The sequence below is a fragment of the Propithecus coquereli genome, unplaced genomic scaffold (assembly GCF_000956105.1).
Source record: "Propithecus coquereli isolate 6110/MARCELLA unplaced genomic scaffold, Pcoq_1.0 Scaffold273, whole genome shotgun sequence".
NCBI classification, from domain to species: Eukaryota; Metazoa; Chordata; class Mammalia; order Primates; family Indriidae; genus Propithecus; species Propithecus coquereli.
The window spans coordinates 3,042,480-3,069,522 of record NW_012148319.1 but is presented as its reverse complement, the minus strand read 5'-3'; the positions used below and the strand labels follow the sequence as shown (position 1 = coordinate 3,069,522).

The following is a 27,043-nucleotide window of genomic DNA, read 5'->3' as shown; positions in this document are numbered from 1 at the left end:
AGTATCCTCAAGACTGTTAAGGTCATAAAAAATAAGGAACGACCGAGAGAGAAACTGTCACAGACCAGAAGAGACTAAAGAGACATGACAATTAAATACAGTGTAGTATTGTAGATGGGATGCCGGAACAAAAAGAGCACATTAATGGAAAAATTGGTGAATTTCAAATGAAATCTGGAAATAAGTTAATAATAACTTACCAGGATTGGTTTCTTAGTTTTGACAAATGTACTATGGTCATGTGAGATGCTAAAGATGACTATCTTTGTAACTTTACTATAAATCTAAAATTATTCTAATTTTTTTTTTTTTAAGAGAAAGGATCTTGCCCTGTCTCCCAGGCTGGAGTGCAGTAGTGTGATCATAGCCCACTGCAACCCTGAACTCCTGGCCTCAAGTGAACCTCCTGCCTCAGCCTCCCAAGTAAGTAGGACTACAGGCTTATACTACCATGTCCAGTGGCTAATTTTTTTTTTTTTTTGGTAGAGTGGGGGTCTCATGATGTTGCCCAGGCTGGCCTTGAACTCCTGGGCTCAAGTGATCCTCCCACCTCAGCCTCCCAAAGTGCTGGGGTTACAGGCGTGAGCCACTGTGCCCAGCCAAAATTTTAAAAGTTCATTTAAGTACTATTGTTAACCTTAGTTTTTTGTACTGATTCTCATAGATGTTACCAAATGTGAATATGATATTGTCACATGAACCAACAAGCCAGCTCTGGTACTCATGATGAAAGAAGGACAGGCCATTGGTCAATATTGTACTCATTTGCATTGATTATTCCAGAGCCTATAATGAGTGTAAGAGGAACAAACATGAGACTCAGTACAACTGAGTTAGACATAAAGCTACAAGCATGAAGCCCTGAATGGTGAGGATGAGTTAGAGGGTGTCAGGGATCCACGCATGTGCTTGGCCTCTGAGCCGCAGCCCACCTCTGACACTAATGCAGTGACCTTGGGTGTCTTAATGTCCCTAACTCCCAACTTGCTTGACCTTAAAATAAGCATAACAGAAGTATCTGCCTCAAAGAATTGGGAGAATTAAATAATATATGTAAATTGCTTAGCACAGAACCTTAGAGGACTCATTTTAGGGTCTTGTTAGAGGAATCTGACAAATGGTTGTTATCGCTATTACTATTTCCACCACTAAGGAAAGAAAAGCTTTTCTGTAGATGTTGTCTCCATTGCCCATAAAATAAAGCTCAGATTCCTTAGCATGACTTTTAAAGCCAATTTTATTGTATCTGAGCAGCTTGATTTCTTGTGACTATTCTTCCTACCCCCTGAACTGCCACCACAGTGAACTTTCCAGAGCTTTCACACCCCTCTTTTCTCTGCCCCAGAGTCTTCCCTTCTAGATCATCCTTCAAGACCTTGTGTCAGTGTCCCTTCTCTGGAAAGCCATTCCTCGCTCTCCTGTGATGTTCTTTGTCCCTTCCTTCTGTCACCCACGGAATTATACCTGTCCCAATCGTAACTCGTCACCTTGTACCGCTGTCTTTGTTTACCTATGCAGTATAAAAATAGGTAAAAATCAGAAGATCAGAAATCCTTCCTTCTTCATCTCCATGTTCTTCTGGTGCGTGGCACATACTTGGTGCCCAGCACAACTGATGAATAAATTGAATGAATATGAGTAGAACAACTGTGGTTGCTCAAGATCGTTTTGGAGGATGACTAATGAAAATTTATTTGATTTTTATTTATTAAAACCTCATTTAGTTTATAAAGGTGAAAACCAATGTTACCAGATGATATTTTATTTACTACCACTTTGTTTACTGTCAATCTTTAACACATGTGTAATACAATTCTTTGAGAAATTTTATCTTGCCTTTCTGTTGTTCTTTTATCTTCCAGTTTCCAGTTACAGCCATCCCTTGCCATAACTTTTAAACAATATTTGGAAAAATACCAGCCAAGAGAAAAAATGATAAAATTTTTCCTCATGGTGAATAAACAAGGGCAGACCCGACTTTCTAAGTACTATGAACATGTGGATATTAACAAGCGCACACTTCTGGAAACAGAAGTCATCAAGAGCTGCCTCTCTCGATCCAATGAGCAAGTAAGTTTCTGGTACTCTCTTTTATCTCTGCATTCAACTCTGCCTTGGCAGATCTATTATTACAGAGCCACAAGGACTATCATTTTCTTTGAACTATACTCCTCCAACAGCTATTAGGGAAAACAAGGAATAATGTGAGTGAAGACAGAAGGAAGCACGGCTCTCTTTACATCCATTTAAGAAAATAAAAACAAGGAAAACCAAGAAAAGGCTTGGGTTCTTATTTAGGTCAGCATATTTGTCTCAGTGTACCACGGAAGTGGCAGCTAAATTTACTCTTCCTAATAGGCATATCTCTTTTCCGTTCATATGAATTTAATCCTTGTTACTCTTACGAGTGCTTGTAGCAGGTGGCTTTCTGTAAGCCAAAAAATGAAGGTCACATGATTGCTATGGAGGTGAATACTCAAGACCTGTTTTGTGCCAGAGAATAATCATATGGTTCTCATATGGAGTGAAGTTTTTCTCTATGTATTATTTTTGTAAATATACCACTAACATAACATTGGAACTAGTGATTTATTATAAAAACAAAACAAATTTGATTTGAACTTGTCTTATTTTATCATGTAGATGAGGGAAATGGAAGTTAAAAATTCATATGAAACAAGAAATCTATGTCTCCTCCCAAATTGGAGGTTAAATAAAATCATCAAAATAATTATAAGTAGGGATTTTTAAAACGGTCTATTTTTACAAAGAATTTTTATTAAGATTTACTTAATCCAGATCCTAAACTTCAAATCCATTGGAAATCACTCACCAACTGAGGCAAAGTCATAAAGCTTGTGTAGATCATCCATGAATTTTGTCACTTCTCCATTTCATTGCATTTGTAGAAAGGGTGTCTGTGGGAACCACTGCTAAGTCATAAACTATTAAGCTACATCAGTGCTGAGAAGTTACGTGTTGCAAATGTGTTTCCCTTGGCTTCTAAATTGATTTTCCAGTTGGAACATCTCAGAGTTCCTCTTTGAATTACTACTTTGGCCTGCCATGGCACACACTGCTCTATGTTGTTGTCGGACAGAAACAAACTGTTAAAGGGCTGTGTTAATGGCCACATACTCTAAGTAAAAGTAAACAGACTCTTTAGAAGCATTCCTGTTTGAATCTTTCAGCAGAACGTAGGTACTCCACAATTTCAAACATCATTTTCGCTGATAGGTTACACTTTGAAATATAAGCTTTGGAATGAATATACTGTTAGATATTTTTGATACATTCTAAATTATTTTAGATTTTAAAAGGAATCCACTGGTCTTTTGGCATAATCAGGCGCCAAAGTAGCATAATATCAGCTTATTTTTTATTTTATCCACAAAGATGCTATGATGTATTTTTTTTTAATGTCAGAAACTCCTGAGAGGCTTTGAAAAATGTTCCTCAGTTCTTTCAAACAGGTTGTGTTTCCTTGAAAGATCCAGCTGAGCAGAAATCACACTGGCTCTCCAGTGAGCCAAAAGCTTCAGAATGGTTCTGTGCTCATTACCTTTATCCTAATTTTAAATAAAAGCCTCAAATCTCTCCATCTTATAGACTGTCAAATGGCTTTCCCGTGAGGGAATTTTCATGATCAAAACTTGCAGCTTCATTCCCAGGTACATCTAGGCACCCAAGAGCAACGTAGCCCAGTACAAAAAGCCATAAAGTTCGTGTTCAATTGCATCTGGGCAAGTACACCCTGAAGTCCAAAGGAAGAGCAACACTGTGCCTTCAGCCTGCTCTGCAGTTCCTGTCCGCCCAGTGCCTTCCCATAAGTGGGAAGTGGCTTTAGGAGAGAGGAATGGCAAGCGAGTTGTTTTAGCCAAATGTCAGTGATGCTAAACTAGTTATTAATTCCTATGAAGCAATGTTTACAATGGGAGATTTTGTCTAGCATCGGCCACACAAAGGCCATCTTTAAATAATTTATAAAAGAATCTGCATTGATGCTTTTCATGGGACTCTAGGAAAAAGCAAACAATATATTTTTTTCGTATGCTCTGTATATTTGGCTCCTCAACGACTACTAAATAATACAAAACTGAGAACATCTAATTGCTTCCCAAAAAGTCGTGGAGAGGTAGAAAGAAGAAAGTCTTTTTTATCATGTTTATTTTCACACTGGAGGCAGTTTAAAATGCTGATTATTCATTAGCTTTGCCTGCTGAATTCCACACGAGCCAAGCAAAGGAATGAGAAGGAGTACAGTGGGAACCCATGTGAACACTCAGACTTTTTTCCAGACTTTTCCAACTCCCATTAGAGATGCTTCCAAGTAGTCCCCTGAATGTTGTGAGAAGGCCAATAATGATTGTGTAACATTTTAATGTTCTATATTTCCAGGAGTGTGTTGGCAGAGACTCAAATCAGAACCTAGAAATTATGCATGCCATTTTAAAGAAATCTGTCAACCACAGGAATTAATATCTTATTGTGTTTCATCTAGTGCTCTTTCATTGAGTATAAGGATTTTAAGCTGATATATCGGCAGTATGCAGCTCTCTTCATTGTGGTTGGAGTTAATGACACTGAGGTAAGATAATAGAGGGGACTTTGGAAAATGCAAGAAAATTGGGGATAACTGTCTGATTTTTATTTCTCCTTAAACTGACATTTTCTTTCTACTTACTTTCTAAGAATTATTAACTGTTTTGAAGGATCTTGGTTTCTTTCAAGGCTAGGGAAAGCTGTATGGAAGAGAAATACCTAGGATGTTTCTTGGATTAGATGAGCAGCTTACAAAGGGGAGAAGCCCCAAACCACAGAATGCCTTCCTCTGTCCTAAGCAATACCAGTGCCCTGCCCTTGTTCTGTGACACAGTGGAATAGCTCAGACAAGTATAGAGGCCAACTGATTTTGGCACTGAACATGTGTTAACATATCAAAACCCAGAGAAAACTATAAATATGATTGTCTTGTGATTATATCTCCTCAGATTTAGTTCACCTCTTCAGAAATGTCAGTCCCAGATCAATAGCACATAAGGCTATGGAATTCCCAAAATGGTGTTTCAGACCTAAAATACTTTGAAATCTCAGTTAATTGTTTTTTTTATCCATGAACCAGACTTTAAAGTGGTTTCTTCATCTTCACAGATGAAAAAATGATGGCATGAAGAACATGTAAAATTGCATAAGCAAGTTGGTGATGACATCAGGGAGTAGAGCTCAGAATTCAAGACACTACACTCTAAGGCTTCCCTCTGGTTACATTCATCATAGACTTTTTTTTTTTTTTTTTTTTTGAGACAGAGTCTCACTCTCTTTCCCCGGGTAGAGTGCAGTGGTGTCATCATGGCTCACTGCAAACTCAAACTTCTGGGCTTTAGCAATCCTCCTGCCTCAACCGCTCAAGTAGCTAGGACTACTGGTGCATGCCACGACACCGAGCTAATTTTTCTATTTTTTGGTAGAGACAGGGTCTCACTCTTGCTTAGGCTGGTCTCAAACTCCTAAGCTCAAGCAATCCTCCCGCCTTGGCCTCCCAGAATGCTAGGATTACAGGCATGAGCCGTGGTGCCCGGCCTCATCATGGACTTTTTAAAAAAATCTTAAGAGATTAAGGTTTCATACATTTCCCTTATTAATAAGTATCTTTTAAACAAATGAGTCATAGAACTGTTCTGAATATTTGTCACTGGGAAGCTACTCTGCTCACATCTGTTCACTAAACCACATTCTCTAAAACCTGGAAGCTGACTTGGGCAGTTCTATTTTGATTTACACGAAGGCCACAGTAAATTAATTGCACGCTTCCTCTTTTATTTCAGAATGAGATGGCTATTTATGAATTCATCCATAACTTCGTGGAAGTTTTAGATGAGTACTTCAGCCGAGTGGTAAGTCTAATGGCTAAGAAATGGTTTTCTTCCTCAACCCAGTTTCCCAGAAATTGGGACTCTCTGGATCTATATCAAGAACATGTGTTAATATAGACCTATAACAGGCAAAAGATAAAATTCAAATGATCTGAATTTTCTTTGCCTTTCCTTCTGGCTCGTCTAAAGTGTTACAAACCCATGTATCCCCAGATCTTTATAAAGAACCAGCTCTAACAGGCTAAGAACCTCTTATTTCTTTTCTCTCAATTACGAGATTTTGCTATCTAACTTGCCTGCTCTTTCATTCTTCCCTCTTCTTTCCTTCCAAGACACCAAGACCCCCCTACTTTTTTTTTTTGCTCTACATGTTCAGAGAAAATTCTCTAGTAATGAACTACAGAAATGTAGAAATGACCCCTGAAAGTATCATCTTACTTTTTTTTTACCTCAGGTTAATGGGTACAAAATATAATTAGATAGATAGAATGTAGAATGAACAATATTTGCTAGCACAACAAAGTGACTATAGTCAAAAATAAGTTAGGGTATATTTTAAAATAACTAAAAGAGTGGAATTGAAATGTTCCTAACACAAAGAATAATAAATGCTTCAGGTGATGGATACCCCGGTTACCCTGATTTCATTATTACATGTTGTACGCCTGTGTCAAAACATCACATGTGCCCTACAAATATATACAACTATTATGTACCTATGATAATTAAAAATACAAAATTAAAAAGAAAAAAAGAATGATTTCCATCCAAACCCTTGCTTTAAGTGTCAGAAATCAACTCCCCTTAAGGTTCCCCTTAAGGAATATGTGAGTTCCTTTCATACAGTCCTTTTTAAAAAATTTTACCAGCTGTATTGAAATATAATTTACATGTCATACAATTCACCCATTTAAAGTGTATAATTTTAGTTTTTAGTATTTACACAGAGTTGTACAATCATCACCACAATCAATTTTAGGAAATTTCATCACCTGACGAAGAAACATCATACCCAACAGCATTTCCCTCTATAACCCCCTCCCCCCACTCCAGGCCCTAGGTAATCTTTCTTTCTTTTTTTTTCTCATGGTAAGTTAAAAAAATTTTTTTTATTTGATACATAATATACATGTTTTCAGGATACATGTGATACTTTGATACATCCATATAACGTGTAAAGATAAATCAGGCTAGTTAGGATATCTACCACCTTAAATATTTATCTTTTTTTAACGCTAAAACCATTTCAATTATTCTCTTCTAGCTATTTTGAAATGTATAATAGATAATTATTAATAACTATAGTCACGCTGCTGATCTATTAAACACTAGGTCTTATTTCTTCTATCTAACTATATATTTGTACCCCTTAATCAACATCTTAATCATCCCTCCCTCCCCACTACTCTTCCTGGCCTCTGATAACCACCCATCCACTCTCTATCTTCATGAGATTCACTTTTTAGCTCCCACATATGAGTGAGAACATGCGAGATTTGTTTTTCTGTGCTTGGCTTATTTCGCTTAACATAATCACCTCCAGTTCCACCCATGTTGCTGTACATGACAAGATTGCATTCTTTTTTATAGTATCCGATTGTGTATATAAACCACATCTTCTTTATCCATTCATCCATCAACAGACACTTAGGCTGATCCCATATTTTAGGTATTGTGACTAGTGTGGCAATAAACATGGGAGTGCAGATATCTCTTCCTTATATTGATTTCCTTTCTTTTGAATATATACATACTCTTTCTGTCTCTATAGACGTGTCTGTTCTAGATATTTCATATAGATAGAATTGTATATGTGATTTTTTTTTTGTGGCTGATTTCTTTCATTTAGCATAATGTTTTACAGATTCATCCACGTTGTAGCATGTATCAGTACTTCTTTCCTTTTTATTGCCAAACAATATTCCATTGTTTTATCAAATTTTATCCATCCATTCATCAGTTGATGAACATTTGGGTTATCTCCAGTTTTTGAAATTATAAATAATTCTGCTATGAACATTCATGTACATGTTTTTGTGTATAACCATGTTTTCAGTTCTCTTGGTCATATACCTAGGAGTGGAGTTGCTGGGTGATATGGTAACTCCATGTTTAACATTTAATGAACTGCCAAACCGTTTTCCAAAGTGTCTGCATGATTTAAATTCCCAGCAACAGTACATGAGGGTTCCAGTTTCTCCACATCCTCACCAAAACTTGTAATTATCTTTCTTTTTTATTATAGCCATTCTAGTAGGTGTGAAGAGGTATAGAGACCAATCAATTTTGGTTTTCATTTATGTTTCACTGATAGATAAGGATGTTGAGCATCTTTTCATATATTTGTTAGCCAAATTCATGTATCTCCTTGGGAGAAATATCTGCTCAAATCCTTTACCCATTTTTTAATTGCATTATTTGTCTTTGTTGTTGAGTTGCAAGAGTTCTTTTTTTTTTTTTTTTTTTTGATACAGAGTCTTGCTCTTTTACCCAGGCTGGACTGCAGTGGCTTCATCATAGCTCATTGCAACCTCAAACTCCTGGGCTCAAGCAATCCTCTGCCTCAACCTCTTGAGTTGCTGGGACTACCAGTGCACACAACCAGGCCCAGCTAATTTTTCTATTTTTTGTAGAGATGCGGTCTCACTCTTGCTCAGGCTGGTCTTGAACTCCTGGCCTCAAGCGATCCTCCCACTTGGGCCTCCCAAAGTGTTAGGATTACAGGCGTGAGCCACCATGCCTGGCCCAAAAGTTCTTTATATATTCTGAATACAAGTCCATTATCAGATATATGATTTGAAAATATTTTCTCCCATTCAGTTGTTTTCTTTTCACTTTCTCATTGGTGTCCTTTGAAGCACAGTAGTTTTTAATCTTGACAAAGCCCAGTTAATCTATTTTTTCTTTTGTTGTTTGTTTTTGGTGTCATGTCTAAAGAAGCTTTGCCTAACCTAAGGTCATGAGGATTTATTCTTATGTTTTCTTCTTAGAATTTTAGAGGTTTAGCCCCCACATTTAGGTCTTTCATCCATTTTAAGTAATATTTGTATATGTTGTGAAGTATGGGTCTAACGTCCTTCTTTTTGCATGTAGATATCCAGTTGTCCCAACGTCATTTGTTGAAAAACTGTTCTTTCCTCCCCGTAAATTGTCTTGGCACCCTTATCATAAATCAATTGACCATAAATGTAAGGGTTTATTTCTGGACTCTCAGTTCTGTTCCATTGATCTATATGGAATGTATATAGACTTATGCCAGTACCACATTATCTTTATTGCTGTAGCTTTGTAGTAAGTTTGAAACCCAACGTTCTTTTAAAAAAAAATCAGTGACGATGTTTTACTTTGCTACCACAGGCCTTCCTGAGCCTTGGTTAGATATTCTTGGGAAGTAGCAGACACACAAACTTATTATTTTTCAAAGTTATTTTGTTTATTTCATTTGCTTTTAAATAAAAGGTTTAGAAAGGAACTGTTTCCAAGCTTCTTCCTAAGGCAGTGAGTGGAATCTGCTCCAAAATTAGTAATACTGAGTGCACTAAAACCTGCTAAGCAAAACTCATGTTAAGAAGTTATATTTTCAGCCCAACTCCTAATGCCAGAAGTGAGGTTTGACATACTCCTTCCTGGGACCATCATTGTCTTCATTGTCTTAGTGCAGTGGTTCTCAGAGTCTGGTCCTGGACCAACAGCATAAGCTGGGAACTTGTTAAAAATACAAGTACTGGGCCCAACTCCAAATCATTGAATCAGAATTTCATAAGATTGCTGGATTGAGGCCCAGCAATCTTACGTCTAAACAAGCCTTCCAGGTGATTCTGATGCATGCTTAAGTTTGGGAACCACTGCCTTAGAGCATGAAGCTTGCTGTCAGCCTTTTCCTAATTCAAGGGTTGGTGCTGGGAAGACGCCTAGTGGTCTGCGATGTGGTAATGTATCTAGCCAGGAAGGGGTTGGTGCTTTCCAGAGCTAGAGGAGATCAAGAGATCAGGTCATTCCAGAGACTGGCCTTGAGGGGGCAGAGGGCGTTGAGACTGGCTTTAAAACCTATCTCTGTGTTGATTGCTTGGAGAAAGCACCATAGGCCAGCACTGTCCAATAAAACTTTCTGCAGTGATAGAAACGATCTATACCTGTGCTGCCTAATACGGTAGGCACTGGCCACGTGTGGCTCTGGAGCACTTGAAAAGTGGCTAGTGTAACTGAAGAGATGAAATTTTAATTTTACTTAATTTTAATTAATTTCAATTTCAATTGCCACATGAGGCTGGTGGTTACCATACTGGGCAGCTCTGGTTCCTGCTTTTCTCATGGTGACCACTCTCTTGTTAAGACAGACTGGCTGCAAGTCAAGGCCTGTGATTCAGAGCTGGCCATGATTAGCCACTTTAAGGTGACACCCACCAAGAAGAATGTAATTTCCCAAAATAACAATGTTTTAAACCTGGGAGAATAAAAAGTGGGTACAAGACTATCATTGCTAAGATTTTTTAAATTATTATTATTACATTTGGTAACCGACAATAAATAGCACATTGCTGAATTATAGCTGTAATTTTAGAGAGAGAGTCAGTGACCACATAAACCACCGAAGTAAAGATTAGAATTTAATTTAAGCCAGGTGATTATGTAGGACTTGGAGAGCACTAAGGGATGACTCAGTTTAGGATCAAGCCATAGCAAAAAGAAAAGGAAGACGAAGAGGGGAAGGAGTACTCTAGGAAAGAACATGGGATCTGTCCCACTCACGGAGAATGCCTCGTCATCTAAGTTTTATTTTTAGGCTTGTGAGTTTTAGACATTTTTTTCTGTGACTATTTTTAATCTTAGAGGTTTCCAAATCTTAAATTTGGAGATCAGTTTCATGCTGTCTGCGCTGCGAGAAGCATCTCAGCATCGTATTTTTAAAACAAAAAGCAAACCCAGCTAGCTTCAAAGGAGGCAGCTGGCAACAGGTGAGGGCTGTTGCTGTTGAGCAAATGTATCAGCGTTTTTGTCCTGCTGCATTCGACGAACCTTAAGCCCACAGTCCCCAACCTTTTTGGCACCAGGGACCATTTTCATGGAAGACAATTTTTCCACAGACCAGGGAGAGGGGCGATGGCTTGGGGATGATTCAAGCCCATTACATTTATTGTGCACGTTATTTCTATTATTATTACACTGTAATGCATAATGAAATAATTATACAACTCACCATAGGTTGGGGACCCCTGCCTTAAGCTCTTTCATATTTGAACTCGATTCTGTTTTTTTCTCCCTCTATGACTTTTTCATTACATAACTATTTTCATTGAAAAGAATTTTAAAAACATATAAGCAAAACGAAAGGGGAGGATGGATACATGTCATTATACATTTGTCCAAACCCATAGAATGTACAACACCAGTGTGAACCTTGATACGGACTTTGGGTGATACGAATGCGTCACTGTAGCTTCACCAGCTGTAACAGATGTACCGCCGTGGTGAGGATGTTGGTGATGGCAGCAGGATACGCATGTGGAGGGGCAGAGGGTATATGGGATATCTGTGTACCTTCCTCTCAATTTTGCTGTGAACCTGTGACTGCTCTAACAAGAAATAAAGTTTCTTTTTAAGGGGGGAATAAGATCATTGGTAAGCCCATCACTTACCGATAACAGCTGTTCGGTACATTGCCTTTTACTTTCTATATCTGTCTATATCTATATAACTATATATATCTCTATCTTATATATATGTCCGCGGGATAATATATGCATACCATTTTATAACCTGCTTTTTTATTTAACAGTATGTCAGTACTTATATGTCTACATCATTATTTGTGGATATGCTACAATTTACTTATCTAGTCCCCCCTGTTGATAGTTGCTTAAGTTATTATCAATAATTTGCTATTATAAACGTCACCCTGAACATCCCATCCCATGTTATTGTGGCATTGTCCAATTATTTCCCTAGGATAAACTTCTAGAAGTAAAATCCATGGATTCAAAGGGTATGGCACATTGTTAAAGTTTCTGATACACATATCAAATTACCTACCATCTATAAAGGTTAAGTTAGTTATTTTTCTCTCTGCTTTCTAAAGATGAATTGTTCTGGCCTGTAAAATTCCGGCGAACTGCAGCCTATTTTTTTAAAAATCACAATCCCAAACTGCGGGCCTTGCGCCCCTCGGGCCTGCTGCGGAGCCTCGGCCCGCTGCCTGCTTCCGGGCCTGGGGGGCGGGGCGCGTCCCAGGGTCTTGTTCTCACCCCTCTACTCTTTTTCTCTTTTCCAGAGTGAATTAGATGTATCCTTTTTCAGTGCTGTTCCCGCAGTGCACGGCGGAGAGAGCGCGGCCGGGCCCGGGCGGGTGAGTGCTGCGGGGCGGGCTCCAGTGTTAACCACCAGCGGCACCGCGCCAGCCAGACGAGCAGGTGTGTTACAGACCCCTCCTTCCTGCCACGCTGTTAAAAAAAGACAATTCTTAAAAAAGTCTTTTTTCCCCAGACAGGACAATGCTATGGTAGTAGTTAATAATAACTATTATATATTAATTTAACTTCTTTTAAGCATATGGAATAGGCTGTTTCTCAAATTTAAATAACACAGCCGGAAAGTGCTTAGTTCTCCTAGAGAGACGGGATTTGCAGGGCTCCGCAGAAATCTCTAGGACTCCCCGATACATCAGAGTGAGGCCTTCAGGGTTGATAAGCTGCAGGGCTAAAGAAATGAATGGCCCGTCTTGCATTCATTTCCTTTTATAGCAGAGAAAGCTCTCCTTTTCTTCTCTTTCTCCCTTTTAAAACACTGTGTCAAGGACAAACAAGCAGGATTTGCTTAGAATACTGCAGGTCTAGAGGTTTTGGTCAGGAGCCCTCTGAGCTTGGTGTGAGCGCTCTGGAGGCAAGCTGGCTTTTAAGTTACTTTTTTACTTCAAAAATCTGCCTACTGCTTGAAAGCAATAAAGAAAAGAGTCCTTTGAGAGCACATCAGGCTTGAGTCTAAAATAGTGACATTAATTATAAGAAATATTTATTAACATATTAATATATAAAATATGCTTAGAATGTAACAAATATATACAAATTATAACAAATGTTTATGTGTATACCTACATGTACATATATTTGTGTGTGTGTATGAATATATATGTATACGCACCATATATATATAATTGGACACTTATGCCCAAACCGGTATGTTTGCATCAACTTAATATTCTGGGAAAATGGTCATTTACCTGTTAAATGGTAAGAAAGGTCATCATGTTGGTAGAATTCATTTGCAGGCAGCATTTAGACGCTTCTTTAAATTAACTGGGAAAATTTTAGTGCCCTCTAGTGGTGATGACCTAAATCTGTTATTCTCTTTGATCTAGGAGACCCCAGAACAGGCTGTATATTAGGTATATTTTTATTTGGTATATAACATTCTATTTTCAAAATTTTATTTTTTATTTTTATTCTTTAGAGATGAGATCTCCCTCTGTCACCCAGGCTGGAGTACGGTGGTGTGATGATAGCTCACTGTAACCTCCAACACCTGGGCTCAAGCAATCCTCCCACCTCAGCCTCCTGAGTAACTGGGGCTACAGGTGTGCATCACTGCACCTGTGGCTAATTTTTTTATTTTTATTTTTTTTAGAAGAGATGGGGTCTCACTATGTTTCCCAGGCTGGTCTTGAACTCCTGGGCTCAAGTGGTCTTCCTGTTTCAGCCTCCCAGTGTGCTGGGATTACAGTCATCAGCCACCATGCCTGGTCAGCATGTAACATTCTATTTTAACTAAGCACTTTAAAGCAGTTCAAAATAAATCTCTTGCTTGTAAAGGGGAGTGAAAAAAAATTTTTTTTTTTTATTTTAAAAAAAATTTTTTTTATTTCAAAAGACATCAGGAAGATAGCAAGGACTAAATTAAGACACTTCATTAGGAGTACAGAAACTCAAGTTCCACTCTTGGTCTTGCCACTGACTAGCTATGTGTATTAGACAAGACACACAATCCCTCATCTCAAAATAAGAGAATTTGAATAGAAAAGCTTTAACACCCTTTCAGTCTTAATATTTGATGTTGCCATGAGTCTAGGTAACTGAATTATCTTATACCTAAAACAGGAAGAGAGTCTTACAAATCTAGATATCCGGAGAACTAAAGTGCATCAGATGTAACAGGATATGTATTATAGTTGGATTAGTTGTGTTGAGGTGTCATATGTTGGCTAGAAGTTTATTAGAAGTACATATGGGTATACTCGTCTTTGTGTCCCTCTGGTGCATAGCATAGGTCTGTGTGGTGAGCCCCACCTTTGTTGTTTGAAATTAATTTTCACACCAAGACAGACAATTTCCCCCTAATTTTACCTACTTTCATTTTCGCCCTCCCTCCCTCTCTGACCAAGTTATATATTTACTGTCCTTAAGAATTACTTAGGCGTATCCATCTGACAGATTAGGAATTTTACATCATTTAGAGAAGGGAACTAAATCTCTCCAGACCTGGAAGTTTGTCTTTGCTCTAGGCATAATTTCACTTGCACTTGCAGTGGTCTAAAAGTGGAGCAGGCAGCAGGGCAGGACATGGGGCACCTCTCTTCTGTTGATGCTCTTAAAAGGTTACCACCCTCAGCCATCTGAAAAAAATCAAATTAAAAACCCACGACTCTCCTCCGCTTCATACGTAGTTCTTTTCCCTATGACATGTCCAGGGAGGACCTCTGCAGAGCAATTACAGAGCAGAAAGACCAGGGAGCCTTGCAGGGGCATAGCTGCAGTTTCCTGCTCCCTCTGGGTGGGCCCTAGACCCTGCGTGCAGGATGTGATGTTCTACGTGACGTGATGACGTTCTGCATGACCATTCTGGTAGCACGTAGCCAGGAACCTTCTGGAGTAGCTAGCGTTGTTCAGGTCTGCCCTGCCAGGAAAACTTCTCTAGGTCTTGAAAGGATGATTACAAGCGACTGCTATAATTGCAACTCGAAGTTGGTTCTCCCAACACTCACAGCACATAATCTTCTTTATGTTTGCTCGGGCTTACGGAAGCCTTTCTTGTCAGCCCACATGGGACGGACATGATTTAAGGCTTGGGTTGGTACAGCAGCAGGAGAGGGAAGTCAAAACCTCATGAAATTCCCAAGAAGCTTTTTACTTGTAGTCTTTTTCTCCAGGAGCTATGCCACCCTGCTGCCTTTAAGGATTGGGAAGTTTCCCAGAGGCTGCACAGTGAGACTTTGAGAAATAAAGTACACCATTTATAATGCATTTCTCCCTCGTATGGGCTTGTGCTACTTCTAGTAAGACTGACATCACAGAGCAAGACAGATGCGATTTAAAAAAGAAATGACCTAAGCACAAGAAATGAGGACAGAAATTCTGGCTTGTTGAAAACGCTTCCAGTGAGTAGAAACCCTCTGGTACGGTGGGGTCGGGGGGGCAGGCTGCCTTCTTGGCACCAAGCATGTCGATGACCCAGATCGCTCACGTGCTGTGAATAAGCTCCTATATACTCTTCACATTCCACCCCACCTGGCTAAAATGCGGCCAGAGGACTCATGTGGCCTGTCCCTATAGGAAAAGTTTGCCCCATCGTGTACCTTGGTAGACTTATTTAAGACTTCAAATTCTATGAATTAAGATGATTTTTTAGGAACCAATTGATGAGCTTCCCAAAATGTGCTCAGCTCGGGAGCCCCAGGAGGCTTGCTGTTTTCCAGACGATTCATAATTCAGAGGAGCCGTGTCCACCCCCGTCTGCTAAATAGTCAGAGGATGGCACCAATGAACAGCACCGCGTGGGAGATGTCCCCACTCCAATTCTTTGTACGCCTGCTGTACGCATGAAGCACAGAAAACCTCAACAGCCTTTTTGGTACTTGGTGTCTTAAAGGCTTGGTTTCTTTGGCTGGAATGGAGTGCAGCAATACTGCTTTTAGACCTGGACTACCAAGGTCTCTTCCTTGGGCCCTGTGCTTTTAGGGGCCCCACTCTGGCTCTGCTCCAGCAGCCCCCCTCTCCAGGGACCACCTCTGGTTTCCTGGGCCCAGAATTTATAGGGTACCCAGACATCCCAGAGCCTGCTACCAGGGCCTGTGCAGTCCTCTCCTTTACCTCCGCCCCAGGACGGGGGACAGGAACGATAGGTAGGCTGGGATCCTGGTAGCTGGGGTGTCGCACATACACACATGGGGAGAGAAGCAGGGAGAGGCCGGAGTCCCTGTTTATACTCTTGTGCCCACTTCCTCCACAAACACAGGGTAGGCCTAGAATCTAGAATGTTTTCTTGATTTAAAAACATCTTTAGAACATTCCTGTTTTTATTTTATAAACCCTCAAAGTCCAAAAGCCTGAACAATTGATTCTAGAACCCGAAAGCTCATGTGGGTGATGTGAAAATGCCCTGATTCATGCCCTCTTTATTGTAGTTGAGGGTGGAGGAACAGGAAGGGCCTCAGTGCCGTGTGCCCTGTCTGTGGCTCAGCCAGCACTACCGTGCTGCTCCCTGGAAGAATGCTGGCACACAGGCAGCAGTGATCAGCACCACCAAGCTTTATCGGCATCTAGTTCCTTCATTGACTTCCCGAAATCCCAAGTACCTTCAGAGGGCCAGAAACCAGAATAGGGCTTCCCAAAGTAGGAAATAACTTCAGCGTGATTTAATGAGAAATTACAAAGGTACTTACTCAAACTAGGGATTTTAGAAATATTGGCCAAAAGAACAAAGAAATTCTCCAGGGAAGCCATCCAACACTGTAGCGTGAGCTTCTAAATGAACTGAAATTTTCTAGGTGTTCTCTCAGAGAGTTAATGATAATTAATAAAATCATTACAAAATAATTTCTTTCGAGTTATGATAGAGTATATGACACTTTAGGAATGCTTAATATTATCAGAAAGGAGCTCCCCTCTCCTCGAAGGTTACATTTATCTTTTTTTTTTGTTTGAGACAAAATCTTACTCTGTCACCCAGGCTGGAGCACAGTGTGGCACAATCATGGCTCACTGCAGCCTCGAATTCCTGGGCTCAGCCAATCCTCCTGCCTCAGCCTCCCAAGTAACTGGGACATAGACATACACCACCACGTGCAGCTAATTTTTTAATTTTTTGTGGAGATGGGGGTCTCACTGTGTTGCTCAGGCTGGTCTTGAACTCCTGGCCTCAAATGATCTTCCCACCTCAGCCTCCCAAAGTGCTGGGGTTACAGGCATGAGCCACTGCATCCAGCACATTTATCTTTTTTTTTATTGCATTTGCTTTTGAGGTCCTAGTCATACATTTTTTGCCTAGCCAATGTCCAGAAGAGTTTTTCCTAGGTTTTCTTCTAGAATTTTTATAAAAGTTTCAGGTCTTACAAGTCTTTAATCCATCTTGAGTTAATTTTTGTATATGGTGAGAGGTAGGGGTCCAGTTTCATTCTTCTGCATGTGGCTCTCCAGTTTTCCCAGCAGCATTATTGAAGAGGGTGTCCTTTCACCAGTGTATGTTTTTGTCTGCTTCGTAAGGTTACATTTAGAGTCACAGGAGTCAAGTACTTTGGAGCTGGAAGAAACCTCTACACTATCGTCAGGTTAAAAACTCCCTTTGTAAATAAAGAAGCTGAGGACTGGAGAGGCTCTGTGACACCCCAATCTATAGAGTTATTTCGGGGCAGAGCTGGTACCAGTCTCTGGGTTTCCAGGGCCCTTGGCTCTAGGGTTATAAATTAGGTGGATTAAATTTCACACGTTTAAAAAATTATTAATCATCTGGAGTAGATTGTGGCAATTTAGTCTGTAATAAAATATTTTATAAAGTGCCTGTCCCCATGGTGCTTGGTGTTGTCAGCTTTTTGTGAATGAGGGGAGAAGTTTTAGAGAGACCTGTCTTTGGTTGGAGGAGTCAGAAAGGATGGAAAGTCTGGAAGAGAGTATCTGTGAATGTCCTGATAAGGACATGCTCTCCAAAAGTGGAGTTCACGTTCGGAAAGTTCCGAACATCTTTTTTTCCTTTTGAAAATACGTAAATTGAAAGCCTGGTCGCAAAGGGGTGAGGACTGGCTTGTAGGCCTGAGGGAATGTGTGCAGCCAGCCATCTCTGGGAAGGGTGGGCACTGAGGGACAAGGGGGCCAGGGCCTTCCCAGCATGAGAGTTCCAGCCCGGGCCGCGGTGTGGGATTAGAGTCTCAGGTACGGACAGTCCCCAGGGAGTCGGCCATTATGCCAGGAAGGGCGTATGAACGCTACAGCTCAGACAGTTCTGCCTCTCGGGCTTTTGTGCCCCCACTAGCCACAGTCACCGCCCCATTTCCCTGAAACGTGTTCTGTGAGTCCCAGGTGCCCCGTTCATCTGCCGCCATTCCTCACCACCAGGGCCCTCTGCCTTGACCCCACTCCTTTTGTTCCATGTGTCTGGGTCCCGTTTTAGTCAGGGATAGTGACAGCAAGTTATGAGAAGCATCAGAGAGTTAGGGAAAAAATGAGAGAAAAGACAGGCTCATTTGACCCAATGTGGACATATTCGTATTTAATTTTATATAAGCCTACATAAACTTTAAGTAGAATCACACTTGGGTTTCCTGTTGTTCTCGGAATTTGAATGGGCCTACGCTCCTTTTCAGTGGCCTGATTAGCAAGAGACAGAAGGTGAACGGAAGACTACCCTACAAGGAGATGCCCCCAGACTGTGCAGAATCTTCTGTACAGTAGTAGTCGATTTGCGGTAGGGAATATGAACACAGTGGCCCTTGGCAGCTTATCTGATTTCTTGGGAAATTGAATTAAAATATTAATTAAAGAGAGCAAGTTTTCCCACCCTACTTATTGTATTAAAGAACTTTGCTTAGCTAGAATTTTTTTTAAAAAAAAGAAATGAAGTGAGAAGCCAAGGGTTTTGAGACCAAAGTCTGGAGTTAGAAATTTTAGTTTCTAGTCTGGGCTCTGCCCTATAATTCCTTTTGAGTTTCCATTTGAGTCTGTGCTGCTCAGTTTTCTTACTTATTAAAGGATAACTGGACCACCACAATGGTGTTAAAATGCCATGTCGGACCAGTGTTTTGTGATCCAAAATCAAATTTCCAGTGTTAGACTCATACATTTTAATCACTTTAATTAAAAACTTGATTTCCAGTGGCACTAATATTACAGGGGCCCTATCACATTGCACAGAAATTCAGAAAGGCTCTTAGGTTTCAAGGTTATGAGAAAGTGGGACTTTAGTGACTCAGCTCTTTGGGAGGTTGTTTTTAGTTCATGTCAGCTCCAACCTTAGGGGGCCTGTGAGGAGAAACAAGTTGCCTTAAGGATCTTTAGAATCAGTCAGTTCAGTCTAGCCTGAAGGGAAGACCCTCTTTCAGTAGTCATTACCAGCTCACTACATGAATATACCTTTCTTGCTGGGCTTTTCTTGCTTCCTTCTATTCTTCAGGGTTGAAGTGTTTGCTTATGTTTATTGCCATGAGGCTTAGCTTATAGGGTAATTTTGGTCCCTGCTCACTCACCTGGCATATGGCCCAAATGCCATTACTCTTGGCTTCACCATTTATGCACACATGTTGCTCATAAACCAAATCAAGATGTGAACAACTGGATTCCTAGTTTAAAGGAGTCACGTGATTGGGGGTGGGAATCAGCTTTCGGGCCTTTGCCTCATATTGGATTTGGTCTGTGGTTTCCCCATGTAGTGCCAGAAAGCTGCATGATTATTAGGGTCTGAGCCAGATACACAGACAGGCAGTCACATGCCCACAGCACAGAATGACCTCACCGAGCAACTCATGTTCCTAGGATGTTGGGAGATTCAGGCTTGCCAGAGGACCTCGTCCTTGCAATGTGGGGATGTCAGTGGTTGATAGGATTCAGCAGTGAATTCTGATCTGAATTTCAAAACAACTGGGCTCAAGGGAACATCTGAACTGCAGATCATCTGCTTGCCAAAGACAAAGCAGTTCTCAGAGCAGCTTCATCCCTGAACCAATTCAAATAGGTTAAAATTAGATTTCCTTCTATTTCAAAGAAAATCATCTCGGAGAAGCTGACATTTTCAAAGGCACTAAAGCTTTCACTGCCTTAGTGAATACAACGGGCGTTCTGCAGACCATTCTTCACGCAGCCACCTGTGCTTCTCAGTTCTGCCTTTCCAGGTACATGGCTATCATGCCCACTTTGTCTTCTAAGTTCTGACTTCTGGGTCTGGTGAACAGGTTTGAGTCAAGGGCCTAACATTCTAGTCCCAGTTTGGCCATAGGACAAAGCAATCATCTATATAATTGGAAGACATTATTAATAGGTATATCAGAGTAAAGCTTTTTTTTTTTTTTCTGGGTCACTTAAGGACAGTTCCCCTGGGCCCCTGGAAAAGTTTATTCTACTGGAGAACTATTTGCACAGAGCTTAATGAGATATTAACAGAAGAGCCTAATAAAAACTTAAAAGTCATTCACAGATTGTCCCATTCTCTGTAGATGTACTTCACTAAGCATATACAATATAGACTTGAACATCTGGAATTGTTGAAAAAAATCAGGTGATACATTTTACAAAGATTTAATTATGAACTCCCCTAGTGCATTTAATCACCTATTTGTTGGATGAAGTTTATCTATTTGAAACAATGTCAACTGTCTTTTTTTTTAGCAGACCAGGATCATACTCTTTAAATAGAAATGGAAACTTCAGATATCATAGAATTCAGAAACATTCAACCATAGTCATCATCCCATTCCAGTTCTCCTTTCACAAAAGTTAGGTATTCAACTAAAGAGGTTCTCGAGGGAAGTATTTAGTTCTTCCTAGTTTGCTAAACATCACAGGCTGACAGTATTTTCTTCTTTCCCCATGCCCTATACTTACTTTCCAATAAGAACACCAGCAAACTAAAGTAGCCCCATAATTCTCAAATGACTTCCCATTTGTAAGAGGTACTCCCTTAAAATTCAGAGCTTTTGTCATACCTTACTTCATTCATTTCTCTCATAGTTACTTTTACTTGATCCTGTTTGGCAGAGAAGAGATGACTGAAGGTGCAAGGCTGCGAAGGCATCTGATCTGGGCAGAGGTTTGGGGGCTGAGAAGCCTGGGAGCAGAGCAGTCAAGCTCAAGCTTTAGGTCTAAAATCTAGCTCTGGCATTTACTAGCCATGTGACCTTGGACAATGGCTTTGAGCCTGTTTGATCCTGGGTAAAATGAGGATGACATGTAACATGTACATCAGAGAGTTGTAGACTGAAAATACATGTAAAGCCCTCAACACGATGCCTAGAACATGAGGAGTCAACAAATCATTATTATTGTCTGGGAAGACATTGTTCTTGAGTTCAGATCTTTCTCTTGCCAAATATCACTTGCTATGTTCTTTAGCTCTTAATAGACTCCTCCTGTCATTGGCTAAAAAATGTAGCTGTTCCATTTCTATGCCTACTTATCCTTTTAGCTTCATCAAAGTGAATCTAGGGGTATATATGTACATAAAGATACTTAATTTCTAATGTGGACACCAATTTTAAATTTGATTTCAGGAATTCTGTACAGAAAACCTCATGCTTAGGCTAATTTACACTGGGAAAATTCCAGGCTAAGCTATAAGTTATTTTTCACTGAATATTAACATTTTTTATAACTTTAAAACTAATTTCCTTAATATGACCCTAGATAATGTTTAACTTAGATAAAGTACACATCATTTTGGATGAGATGGTGTTAAATGGCTGCATTGTGGAAACTAACCGGGCAAGAATTCTTGCCCCTCTACTAATTCTTGACAAGATGTCAGAAAGCTGAAGAAAAGGCTCTGCCAGACATCGATTTCAAACACCGTGGGATACATCTCAACATCTGTAGCCCAGGAGAATCTGGAAGACAATTGCAGAATCGGGTATCCTTCCAAAGACATTATAAGTATGTGTTTTCCACATTCCTAAATGGAAAACAAAACTATTTAAAAATATATACAAAGAAAATTTTTCTCTACACTGAGAAACAAGTTGTATTTTCTAACTGTAAGTATATTTTTCCCACTTTAAATTTTGAGTACCTAAGGAACCCTTTTTGGTCTCTGCTTTCTTTTCCAAATTAAATTCAAGAATAGCACGATGGTGGTAGGAAGCAAGTTCTCTGTCAGCCAATAAAATTTCAGAATTGACTTAAACACACATGGCATTTTGTTGAACAGCATTGTTTTCTGAATGATGTCCTTTTCTTTATAAAGTCTTAGTAAAATTTGCCTTTCATTTTAGCGTTGCACTTAGCAATTACAATGCCATCATATAATTAACTCTATAGAGAACGTTACTGTCAAATAATGGATGGTTAGACATTAAGAGAACCAACCCTAACAACTATCCTTTATGGCACATTTTACAGGGTTTGTCTTACTAATAATCATACTGAAATCATAAATCATACTGATTAATGAAATTTGCTTTAGTTCAAAGTTTAAAATTAGAATGCAAAAGAGTATCTGTATAGGTTGGCATAAAATGAATCCTTGTCTCCTGGAATGTCTTGAAGCAAGCTACTAGGTCACTACAGAATCAAAATGCCCTGCATGCCCTCAAAACCTTTCTATGTGCTTTTGATACCAGTCAACAGAATATACAGCACTGTCTTGGGTAAAAGTATGTACAGTAGTCCCCCCTTATCTTTGGTTTCACTTTCCATGGTTTCGGTTACCTACAGTCAACCATGGTCTAAAAATATTAAACGAAAATTCCAGAAATAAGCAATTCATAAGTTTAAAATTGCATGCCATTCTTGAGAAGTGTGATGAAATCTCGTTCCACCCTGTTCTGTCCTGCTTTGTTCCACTCTCTCCTGTCTGGGAGGTGACTCATCCCTTTTGCACACTGGGCATACGTTACCCACCCATTAATCACTTAGTAATTATCTTGGTTACCAGATTGACAGACCACGAAAAGGGTGATGTATTTTGAGAGACAGAGAGAGAGACAGAGAGAGAGAGAGAAATACCACATTCATGTAACTTTTTTTTTTTAATTAGAAAAATTTTTTTAGAGAAAAGATCTTGTTCTGTTGCCCAGGCTGGCTCAAACTCCTGGGCTCAAACAATCGTCCCACCGCAGCCTCTCTCCCAGTGGTGGGACTACAGGCACGCACCACCATGCCCAGCTTTCACATAACCTTTATTATAGTATATTATTAAAATGGTTCTATTAGCTATCGTTAATCTCTTGCTGTGCCTAATTAAGTTAAAAATTACCACAAATATGTATGTAGAGAAAAAAACGTAGCATATATAGGGTTTGGTACTACCCTTGGTTTCAGACATCCACTGTCGGTCTTCAGTCATATCCCCCAAGGATAAGGGGGTCTGCTGTGTATGTGCATGTAGCGGTGGGAGGTCGGGTGCAATGGAGGAAGCGGAAATACATTTTTGGTACATTAAGATATTGTGCCATTCTATGGAATGTCTCAAGAGTTCTTTTCATCTACAACACTATTTTCCAAGAAGATATAAAGAGACATTCAAGGGACTGACCATTCAGAACTCTGCTGTTTTTTCTCTTGTATGTGGGAGAGAGTGGAAGCCTTTTTTAAAGTTCTTTATCCTTTTCTAAAAATCTACTTGCATATCTCAAAGTTTGTATCTATAAAGACTCAGACAACCAGAAAACAGTGGACTCCAAAAGCAAACCTGAGTTGTTCTGGACTCATTCAGTAAGACAGAGGGAAGTCTTCTGACCTGTAGGAACAATGAGTGGTATGTGTGATATGTGTGTATAGATCCACCTTTGTATTAAGTAGCCAAGGTCTGGGGAAAGCCCAGTCCAGACCAAAGTGCTCTGGAGGTCTTTCTGAGACACATTAGTTGGGAAACACTGTCCTAGTTGATAGGCACTTAATCAGTAGCACATTCAGGTAACTGCTGAAACTGGTACACCAGAAGTAGCAAGGGAGTGAACAAAATTAATTTTTGGGTCACACCAAAATAGTAGTTGAATTACATCTTGGCACAGATTTTAGTATCTTGAGAGAATAGTTAACAGTTAAAAAAAATAATAGGTAGACATCACGGGGAAAAAATACTTAAGGATTTAACAGTATATGTGGAGACCCCAGTAGATGTCTCCTAACACTGGATTCATACAAAATGAACTGTAATGTTCACTGTCTGTACTTACAGGCTGTGTCTTTAATGATCTTTCATATTTATATTTATGTCTCAGACTGGTGAGCCATACTTTGTTTTTGGACTTTTTCTGGAGACTCCTAACATTTCAAAAACAGTTACTGATTTTATAAAACTCATCAATACCTGCTCTATCAACTTGCTAGACCAGGGCTCAGCAGGCTTTTTCTATACAGGGCCAGATAGTAAATATTTTTGGCTTTGTGGGCCATATGCTTTCTGCTAACTACTCCATTCTGCCATTGTAGTGCAAAAGCAACCGTCAATAGTATGTAAATGAATGAACATGGCTGTGTTCTAATAAAACTTTATTTATGAACACTAAAATTTAAATTTCATATAATTTTCAAAATTTAAATTTCATATAATTTTCATGTATCCTAAATATTATTCTTTTGATTTTTTCCAACCATCTAAAAAATTTAAAACCATACTTAGCTCATGGGCCATACAAAAACAGGCAGTAGGCCATAGTTTACTGACCCTGGTGCCAGGCTAGTTTTGGTAAAAGCTAACTGTCAATAGACATTTTAGAAACTTAAATAATGGCAACACTATACACATAAACTGGATTTTAATTCTAACACTAGTATATAGTTTCAGTCATGCATTCATGACTATTGAAATCACCACCACTATTTTTTGGATCACAACATAGGTCCTAGATTGAAATATGCTTTAACTTTTATTCTCATAGAGAACTGTGAAGCTGGCAATAAGGTGAAATAAAAAAGTGCTGCCTCTGATTCCACAATCACAACATTCTCATGCAGCAAATAAAAACAGTACTCAAATCATTAACTGTCTCTTCTAATGTAGAAAGGGAATATACCTTTTAAACAGGTAAATACTGGGAAATTTCAAACATGCTTTTAGTTCCTTAAAAAAGCCATTTGGCTAAATTGGACCTAGTGACATTTCTTTCACCTATATGCACAGACATGATAATGACCGGAAATTTGGAAAATGGAAATACAGGTCCTTATTCACAACTGGGAAGCAGCTGTATGCTGGAGGTTTCTTGTCACACTAATACATTTAAAAATCATTCTTGGATCATAGTTACATCCTTACTTACACATCCATCCAATATAATGGTAAATAGCAGATCTGGTTTTTAAAAAATTAACACAAATAACTAGCCATTTTTCTAGCTGAAGAATACTTTAAAACTAAACACAACAGTTGGATCACAATTAAGTGTGTGAATATATATTTTTTCTAGCCTTCCAATTTCAGTAAGTGCATTTACTATAGAAAATCACATTTCTTTATGTAATAATTTCAGAAAACTAAATCTGAATGATTCAAAATGAAAAGTATCTGGTTAGTTCTTAGGTCTGATGATTGTAGTGAAATAGTCACATGACACACGTTTGTACGCTGCAAACATTTTAATGATTATTGTTGAGCATACATTTTGGAAATTTTTTACTTCAAACTGCAACAAGTTAAATAAATGTTTATAATATACAAAGAAAATACAACCAAAAGTAAAACTTGCTTTAAGTGTGCCTTGCACCTAGACCAGTGTTTTTCCCCCCTTAATATATCTTTATTTTTGAGCTAAACACACTTAAGTATTTGATCTTTATAGTACGGCATTTAGGAAATAAAAATATACTCCCACCTCAAAGAAATGAAAAGGTTGTGCATGATTATACGCTAAACAAAAGAGAGAACACTAGAATACTCTGATAGTGCAGGCATCATTACAAAGGAAAAGGAAAAGAAAAAGCTTGAGATGCTCATTAACTCTCTCTGTTTTAAGGAAGCAGGACTTCTGACCAAGTAGCTTAAAAGCCAGCAAAACAGGGATCAGTGATGGCAACTGTAGTGTATGGAGTATGAAATGACAAACTTTACACAAACACACTGTTAGAAATTTACCAGTGAACACTGAAGATCTGAGAAGCTGCTCTTTGGAACAGTCAAAGTAGGACCACCTTATTCCAGTCATGTAAGCCCTTGTAAAGCAACACAGTGTTCTGTGCTATATACTTGCTGGCTGGGTAGTTAAAGAATTTGTTTTGTCATTAGCAGCTAACGAACTTATTCCACATGTTCTTAAAGCCTTAATGGTTGGAAAAAAGGCAAGTGTCATTAGCGTGGAGGATCATATACTTCTCTGCACACAAACACAAGAGGCTTCACTAGTATTTTAAAAGTCTCTGATGTCTCCCATTGCATGTCAAAGCTCAATTGAGATGAAAGCCTTTCTCCATTGTAGCAGCTAGCAAGCGCTCTCTCATGATCTCCTCGGAAGAATATTCAGGCAACTTAAGATAATGCACACATGTATTGACTGATGGATAACTTGCATCAGTGGCATCAACCTACAGAAACAAAACAAATATAACAACCATTGAGATTAATTATTTCTTTCTTTCAATCCTAAAGTAACTATTAATAAATTCCATTTGGATTCCCCATTAGCTAGAGAGTTTGTACCTTGCGTACAACTGTGAGCCTGGGATGCAGGTTAGCCAGTCCACCTGGGGGTAGAGTTGAACACCCAGTGGTAAACTGCAGGAAGGCTTTCCTTTCATCTGAAGACATGCCACACAAAACCCTCACGAACCTCAGGAAACCAGGGCTAAAAGAACAAAAATATATTGAGTTGATAAATTTAAAAGAAAATCACTACCAGTACTTTGTAATCAACAATAACCCTCATAAAAAAAATTATCCTTATGTCAGAAGAACAGCACTGTCTAGAAAGTCTTGGATAAGTATGAAAAGGGCTGATAAAAGCTACTTTAAAAATATTCATCAAAGACTGTCTTGCACTTATAAATGTTGAAAGCTGAAACACTGAGACAGTGTAAAGATCAATGGAGTATAAAGATCATTTGGATTATGCAACAAAGCAAATCAGAAAAGCGTAAGATATATTTGCATAATTAATCCAAATATAGCTAAATTTACCAAAGGAGACCTGAAATAATCCATTTTTGTTCCAGTAAAATGATTGATTACCTTGTGAAAGGTTCATGTAATTAAATACTACATATCAATAAAATGAACTATAGGCCGGGCGCGGTGGCTCACGCCTGTAATCCTAGCACTCTGGGAGGCCGAGG

General features: G+C 39.2%; 2 protein-coding genes across 3 annotated transcripts in view; one reads left to right on the top strand and one right to left on the bottom strand.

Annotated features, from left to right (window-relative positions):
• Window positions 1–21,787, top strand: part of AP4S1 (adaptor-related protein complex 4, sigma 1 subunit) — a 45,864-nt gene extending 24,077 nt beyond the window's left edge. Inside the window, exons 1-6 of one of the 2 annotated variants that reach the window (XM_012647893.1) lie at window positions 399–423; window positions 1,863–2,070; window positions 4,502–4,588; window positions 5,826–5,894; window positions 12,142–12,153; window positions 21,464–21,787. In XM_012647893.1, coding sequence (XP_012503347.1) covers window positions 1,933–2,070; window positions 4,502–4,588; window positions 5,826–5,894; window positions 12,142–12,153; window positions 21,464–21,592 — 435 coding nt within the window. In that variant the 5' untranslated portion in view covers window positions 399–423; window positions 1,863–1,932 and the 3' untranslated portion in view covers window positions 21,593–21,787. Of the gene's footprint in view, window positions 1–398; window positions 424–1,862; window positions 2,071–4,501; window positions 4,589–5,825; window positions 5,895–12,141; window positions 12,154–21,463 lie in introns of those variants that run through there. The other variant, XM_012647891.1, reaches the window with a different exon arrangement.
• Window positions 21,788–25,339: 3,552 nt separating this feature from the next.
• HECTD1 (HECT domain containing E3 ubiquitin protein ligase 1) overlaps window positions 25,340–27,043 on the bottom strand; it is a 99,592-nt gene continuing 97,888 nt past the window's right edge. Inside the window, exons 39-40 of the mRNA XM_012647878.1 lie at window positions 26,412–26,556; window positions 25,340–26,296 (exon numbers count right to left, since the gene is read on the bottom strand). Of these exons, the coding sequence (XP_012503332.1) occupies window positions 26,159–26,296; window positions 26,412–26,556 (283 nt within the window). The 3' untranslated portion in view covers window positions 25,340–26,158. The remainder of the gene's footprint in view (window positions 26,297–26,411; window positions 26,557–27,043) is intronic.